Raw genomic sequence first — 7,717 nt, 5'->3', positions numbered from 1 at the left:
TTTAATTAACAAATAAATATTTGTATTCATACTTACAGGCTATCAGGATGTTTGACAAGTTAAGCCCTGACCTAATTCATTTAGATTTGGATCTTCTAAATTTGGAATTTTATTTTAGGAGGTAAAGTGTGATCTCTCACCATTTATTTTATAGGTGGGACCAAGAAAAAATATGAGAAAGAAACCATTCAAGGGTGAGAGATCACACTTTACTCTCTAAAATAAAAATTTAAAATTTAGAGGATACAAATTCAATTCATTTGGTGTTGGGGTTTAGTTTTAACTTTTAAAATTTATATAGCTGGCTAGGTGAAGGTGTCTGTCTAGGTTCTCACTTTGGATTTTTTTTTTTTGCATGTAATTGCAATTTCTTCATTCGCACCCCGTATATCTAATACTTAAATAACAAATTAACAAGAAATTGGACTAAATATTTTGCGGTTCAATAAAAAAATCGAGAAAGTCTACAATAGTCAATGTGTAAGAAAATGGAATGGCGTGTAGAGGGCCCGTGGATGGCATGTAGGAGTGGAACCCCCACTGATTCAACGCACTTGATATTTTGTTTCTTTATAGGACCCACCATGGCACTTGTTCGTGCATGCTACTGTGTTGTTTGCCCTGTTCTTTCTTAGCTGCTTCTATATCAACAACCAAATAAAAAATCCATAAGCAACAAAATATCACGTTATTTTTGGATTTGTGATTTGTGAACAAGTCACTCTCACGCCACAAATTAAACCGAACAATAAAGTTATAAATTTCAAGATCTGCACAACAAACCACCATGTCATTAAACGACATAGGTCCCCTCCATATATATTATTTAATATATAATACAAAATTCTAGTTATCCAAGTATCATTCTAAATAACCAAAAGAGTAGAATGACAATTAAGTGTATAAAGATTTTCACATCAAATTAATGTCTCTGAAAAAAAAGTATCAATTTAGTCTTTTATGATAAAAAAAATGAGTAAATTTTGTCTTTCTGTCAATTCATTACACATAAAACTTAATAGTTTTACTTATATGTATTATTAACTAATATGACGTATTTATTTATAAAAGATTATTACGTAGATAACAACTTTTCGAATGAAACTTCTTCTATTTTTATAAGATTCATGATAAATAAAGAGCAGTTATTGAAGGCTATAGACAAACTCAAAAGGTAATGAATCTTTTTCTGTCTAAAACTATATTCTTTCTATACTCATGTGACAACAACAAAATACACACCACTGTAAATAATAAAATACATGAGCAACTTCTTTTATTTTGCATATCTACTGACAGAAGGATATCCATGTCTATTTTTTACTATCATGAAGGATCTAGCTAATTGGTAATTGTTTTTTCAAAGACTAATTAGACCAAAGTCAAAGTCATGAAAAACTTAATTATCACTTTACTCTAAGTAAAATGACTCGATACTGTTGATTTTTCAATATAAGAGCAAAAATTAGTACGACTTTCAAGTGTAATATAAGTTTAGATGAAATCTTTTTTACCTATTTAGAACCTGAAAGAATAATGGCCTAGGCATTTATTTATTTATTTATTTATAGTGGCTACAAATAATGATGTTTAGTTTAATATAATGTTAAGTTAATATTAGTTAATTAAACTGATGAACATCATAGTGAGGTGTTAAATTTTTTGAGGAAAAATATTTATCTGACTGACATACACTTATTGTTTTTCCTTTAAGTGTTGACTTTTAACATTTTTCACTTAGTACCATAAATTTACTAAATAACGTATATATTGCTTAAAAATTCAATAATTTATTGAGCTTGTGTAAAATTAAAGCCTAAAAGTCATGCACGCATGCACCGAAATAACAACTTAGTTTATGTTAGTTTCGGTGAGTTCTATGTGTAAAGAAAACAAAATAGCTATCATTATCATTTTTAATGGTGTGAGATTACATCTAATCATGTGAAATTACTCATTTTTTTATTGCTAGTTAAGTGCTGGCCAGATTTTAATAAAATTACTGGCTCTATATACTTTTTCATAAAAGTATTCATACAACGTGCCTCTTTTCTTATTTAATGTGTTGGATACAAATCTGACATACATGGAGAAATTCTCTATCACTCTGTCAGCATGGATTTTGAAAAAGAGAATGCATGCACTGAAGCAGCAATTATATTTATCTCCTCCTTTAATTTCCATTCCTAGAAGAGAGAATCATCCAATTCTCGATCTATATGAAAAGATAACTAACAGCTTCATCGTATCATATCATTTTATTTAATTACTAGTACTTGCTTTCTCTTCGTCTATCTTTGGATTGGTGCAATCACAAGGGTTGAAACCTTTCTGAAGCAACTTCTCAACCTCTTCAAACTGAAGCCCTTTGATTTCTGGTACCAATAGATAGATGGCAACTAGTCCAATTGTGGAAAATCCAGCAAAGAGGAGGAATGTTCCTGCAGCCCCAAGTGCATGGATGAGTGACAAGAATGTCAAACTCACTATGAGATTAGCACACCAGTTTGAAACTGCTGCTATGCCTCCACCAATTCCCCTGAATCTCAATGGGTAAATCTCTGAGTTCAAAACCCAAGGCACTGATCCCATTCCAGGAGAGTATGCTAGGATATATAGTCCCAACACTATAACTGCAAGCACTCCAATTTTGCTTGGGCATCCATCAGAAAACCACACGCGCTTTTGCTCACCGCACACCGCTCTGACTTCCTTTGTTTCCGCCAGACATGCTCCCGGAAGATGCTGCATCATGTTCATTGATTATGTTAGATTAGATTAGACTAATACATAGATATATATAAGTTGAAAGAGATGGAAGTAATGAACTTACATTGCCCCCAGTGCTGGCACAGAAGGCACATTCAGCTTTCAAACATTTCATGCAGTTCCATGAAGAGACATTGGGGGCATTAAGATAAGCTTGGCATGTAGCGTTAGCACCGAAGCTGAGGGTGTCAACGTTGTCAATTGGAGGAGCAGTGGTAGCTGCCTGATAGAAAACTCCGGTGAGAGTAAGGAGGCAAATGATGATTGCAACAAGGGATATGAGCATGAGCTTTCTCCTTCCATATTTATCGATGCAAAGCATGCTAAGGATAGATCCAACGGCGTTGAGACCAGATGTGACGAGGGAGAGTGCAAGTGCGGTAGATTTTGATGCAATGCCGGCAAACTGAACAATGGTTGGGCTGTAATACATGACGGTGTTGATGCCAACGAATTGTTGAGCGACTTGAGCAGTCACACCTGCATACAATCCTCTTCGAACAGCGACGTTGCTGAAAGCAGCCTTCATTTTCTCTCCAAGGGTTTGACCGATCAACCCTTCCTCTTGCTTCTCTTGTTCTACCGCTTCTCTCATCGCTTTTATCTCCCCTTCAACCTCATCTGCTTTGTAAATCTTTTCCAGGATTTTCCTTGACTCATTTTCTTTTCCCTGGTTGTACAACCACCTCGGTGACTCAGGCAGGGTTAGCATCAAAACAAACTGAACCACCGCTGGAAGTCCGGCCACCCCAAGCATCCAACGCCACGTTCCAGGAGTCTACATATTATGATAAATAGTTTAGTCAAATATGTTAAGTTATTTAATCTTTTTTAGTTATTATACGAGTAGATATATATACCTTGGTGAATGCGAGGTTGATAAGGTAGGAGAGGAATTGGCCAAAGGTGATGAGGAGACCATTGATACAAACGAGAGCTCCTCTAATAGCAGCTGGGGAGGCTTCTGAGATATAGAGAGGAGAAGTCATGGAAGCTATGCCAACTCCAAAACCAACCAAAATTCTTCCAATGACGAGGACCCAAGGAGCAGGGGCAATAGCCATGACTATTGCGCCAAGAAAGAAAACAATATCAGCACCTAAGATAGAGGTCTTACGGCCGAGCGTGTCGTTCATCCATCCACCAAGTGCAGCACCAATGATGGCTCCCGCTACAGCCATACTTACGATGACTTCCTGCAACCATAATTTCTTATCAACTTCTACAAAGTCCTCACGAATGTAAAGCAAGGCTCCTGAGATAACACCGGTGTCGTAGCCAAAGAGGAGACCTCCAATTCCGGCCGATAGAGCAAGGCGCATGATGTATGGTGAACTGGTTGCTCTTTTCCAGAATTCCATGAACTCTTGCTTACTCGCTACCTCCGGCCCTCCTTCCATTCTTACTGATCACCTTATTAATTTAATGTCAACCCTATTGATGATTTCTAGCTTACCTCTACCACTTGCACTCCAGCCACGCTGAAAATATTATTATTCCATCAATAATTGTTTATTTATACATACAATTAATCTCATGCATTTCATAACATCATGCAGACTTTTAATTATAAAGTAAAATTTGATCTCAACGATAATTAATCAATAATATCTATTCTTTCTTATCCCGATCTTAACACCTTATCAAAAAGGTTATTATTATTGTTCCTAATTAATCCTATAGAGTTGCGATCAGCAACACAGAAACAATTAGGATTATATCGAATCATATCATTATTATTTATTTATATATAGAAAAGTACAATCCAAAAAAGATTGAGATAAATTAATCAGATAAAATATGTTACGTACTTGTACTATAGAAAACGTTGAGAGAAAATAAACTTTACTATGGAAATCACAGCACTCTAATGTTAAACATCTACAGAAAATTTCTCAGATCAGATATGTGGTATTATGCTCTTTTTTTTGTCTCAGAAGTCCGAAGTTATTTTCTTGTATTATTGGTTCGAACTCTGTATTTTTTCTCCTTTATATATAAATCTTTTACATTAATGACAGCTAATATATTCATATCTTTAACAAACAACAAGACACCAAAATTTGCCTTCATTGTATTCAACCCTGTCTTAACCGTATATTAGTTTTCTTAATCCTATCCACTTTCTTGTTTTGTTTTTGTTTTTGTTTTTTTTTTTTGTTAAAATTTATCTGTTTTTTCATGTATCTTATCTATTTATAATCTAAATAAACCTAAATTCACTAACAAAATAATAAAATAAAATAAAAAAATAAGAATAAAATAGCTGCTTTTTTTATTTTAACCAATATATAAAAATCAAACCCTTCAAGTTATGTGATTTTACTATTACTTTATTCAGAAAGACAAATAAATGTGTGCTGGTGAATTGGTGATATATTTTTAAGGAGATCGATATCATTTTAATATTTTGAAAATTTTTAACATTTTATTATATTCAAAATGTATTCTCCCCGTCTCTAACCAACAACAAGGTTAATTAATCAATTCAAAACCTGTTTTGGAGTGAATATTTATTTTCGGAGGTGTTCAAAAAAATGGTTTGTACTAAATTTTAGTTTAGTCTCGAATATTTTTTTTAGATAAATTATTAGTTTTTAATCAAAAAAATTGATAGAAGGTAATAATATATGTACCTCAGAAATTGTCAGATATGATGATTTGTTCTAAAGAGGTTATGCTCTGAGTAACTATATTAAGGAAAGAATATAGAAGGAAAGAGAAGGGTAAAATGCTATTCCAATTAGCATCATCAAAAATGTTATTGATACATTACTTTCCAGCCACTAATTCAACCACTCTCACTAGAATATAGTAAAAAATATGGTTACGTATAAATATGCACTAGGATTCAGAAACAATACAACGCACTAGAAGTTTTTTCATCGCACCAAATTCAATCGTGATTTCTTCTCTTTTCGACAGAGGAGTTCTATTGCATGCACCTCACTTCTCTTCTCTTCGATCATGCCAACCTCACTCCTTACTTCTCTTCTCTTTGATCGCACCAACCTTACTCCTTGCTTTCTTCTCTTCTCCATGCTTCCCTCTACTCTGCTCCGATCTCGCAGTTCACAAAAACTCTTCTCAGTGTCGTTTCTGGTTCTTATTATCTTAGGATTTTTATTATAACTTTTGATTTAATGGAATCCACAAGCTCAAATGATGAGGTTTGTGTTTAATTTACTTCGTATGTTAATTTTTTATTCCTAATTTGATTTCAATTTTTCGATTATCCATTTTTTATTCCTGAATGGTTTAACTACATATTTGATTTCTGATGGAAAGTCTAGTTGCTCCAACTGATCCATCTATTCTGTGTGTTGAGTTTTGGTGATCTATGTATCTAATTATGCAAATGCTTCTGATTTGTGGCTTCATTATGTCATTTAGGTCCTTTTATTTGGTTCCAAAAAGGAATGCTTCCCAATTACATCATGTACGTTGTGTGATTACATCCTGAAAAATTTATGTTATAAATTTGTGTAATGAGAAAAATGTTTAGCCCCCGGATTGGAGTCAAATTCGTAGTGTACATATTTAAAATTTTTGCATTTCCTTAGATCAGATGATGATGCTGATTCTATGAATGTGTAGGGATTTAGTGCTATATTTGACTACTGTATTTGATCATCATGTTTACTGAGTTTGATTATACTCAAGTTTAGTGCTATATTTGACTATTGAGTTTGATTATACATGTAAGTTGTAACACCCTACCACACAAAGCTTTACACCTAGGATGTAAAACAGAGGTGGCGAGGTGCTACAACCTCTAAAATAAAATATAAATATGTATAATAGTCGAAAGAATGTAGTATACTAGGAGCCTTGAAGAATGGGTAAAAACAAAATCGCAAAATTAAAAGCGCAATGCTCAGGAAAGAGATTACTTGCGTACGAAGAAAACTAGAGTTCACAAACATATATATATATATATATATATATATATATATATAAAGTAAGAACAGAGGGTCAAGAATACAAAATAACAAGCTCCTAACTCAGCCTGCGGAGTTAAAGCTAGCCGGAGAATATTTACATACATATATATACTTAACCGAGAACCCAAAATACATATATAATAAATCTTGGTTCTCCATAAACCTATAAGAAGTGCAAAAGAATACAAGTTATCAGGAGAGTTCTATAAATATGATCATATATAAACTATACATCAAAATAGAGCCCCAAAATCCACTTTCCTGCAGAATTCCAGACGCCTAGCGAGTTGCCTCTCGACCTGCATCTGAAAATCAACAACATAGTATGGGATGAGAACTGGAGGTTCTCATCATGGTAAAGGTGCCACGCACATAAGATATAAGGTCCTGGAAATGTCAGAGGCAATCTTAGAATGCCGACACTCACAAAACTTAAAGGACAAAAACAGAAACCATGAATCAGGGTGGTTCTCTAAGGCTTTTTAAACTTAACCAATTTCTTAGATCTAACTAAAACTTAACTAGAACCTTAAATTTCTCTGCCTTTCCTCCGTTCCTCCATCTCCAATGAAATTACAAACACAAACAAGCAGACAATGGCAAACACAGGTAGAATACAAGTAATACATATAGCAAATATAACAAATATCATATTATAATCACTTAGGCAATCCCAATTAATGCACAAGCAAGCACTTCAAACAACATGCATATGATGTATGCCTGTCCTATGGCTGATGATATCATCTGTTGGTTATATAGCCAACCCGACACGTCCTGGTAGCTAACCATGGACTGAAACACCCATCGCGGAGCAAGTGGGTTTGAGCTACGACCCTCTTGCTACTACCCGCTCAACCCAGAGCTAGTGGAATAACCACTACTGTGGCTACTACCCAGGCAGGTGTTTAAAAGCTCAACCTGGAGCCAATGGAATAACCACTACTGTTGCTACTACCCAAGCATCACAATCTCTGACCTGGAGCAAGCGGGACGAACCACCA

The 7,717-nt window shown here is 34.4% G+C and overlaps 1 protein-coding gene across 1 annotated transcript; it reads right to left on the bottom strand.

The window, feature by feature from the left end:
• LOC107633039 (inositol transporter 4-like) lies at nt 2,231–4,438 on the bottom strand. Its single transcript, XM_016336674.2, has 3 exons — nt 3,630–4,438; nt 2,834–3,547; nt 2,231–2,745 (listed from the first exon to the last, which is right to left on the bottom strand). Exons 1-3 carry the CDS (start codon nt 4,167–4,169, stop codon nt 2,263–2,265), a joined length of 1,737 nt encoding a protein of 578 aa, XP_016192160.1. The 5' UTR covers nt 4,170–4,438; the 3' UTR covers nt 2,231–2,262.

The sequence above is a fragment of the Arachis ipaensis genome, chromosome B03, assembly GCF_000816755.2.
Source record: "Arachis ipaensis cultivar K30076 chromosome B03, Araip1.1, whole genome shotgun sequence".
NCBI lineage: Eukaryota > Viridiplantae > Streptophyta > Magnoliopsida > Fabales > Fabaceae > Arachis > Arachis ipaensis.
The sequence above is the reverse complement of the archived record's forward strand: the minus strand, read 5'-3'. Positions and strand labels throughout refer to the sequence as shown.

Bases quoted from the DNA above. Each gene is read 5' to 3' on its own strand.
- LOC107633039 (XM_016336674.2), bottom strand. From the start codon at position 4,169: ATGGAAGGAGGGCCGGAGGTAGCGAGTAAGCAAGAGTTCATGGAATTC. The intron at 3,548-3,629 runs GTATATATATCT...CATAATATGTAG, and splicing joins TCAACCTCGCATTCACCAAG to ACTCCTGGAACGTGGCGTTG. The intron at 2,746-2,833 runs GTAAGTTCATTA...AACATGATGCAG, and splicing joins GTGCCAGCACTGGGGGCAAT to CATCTTCCGGGAGCATGTCT.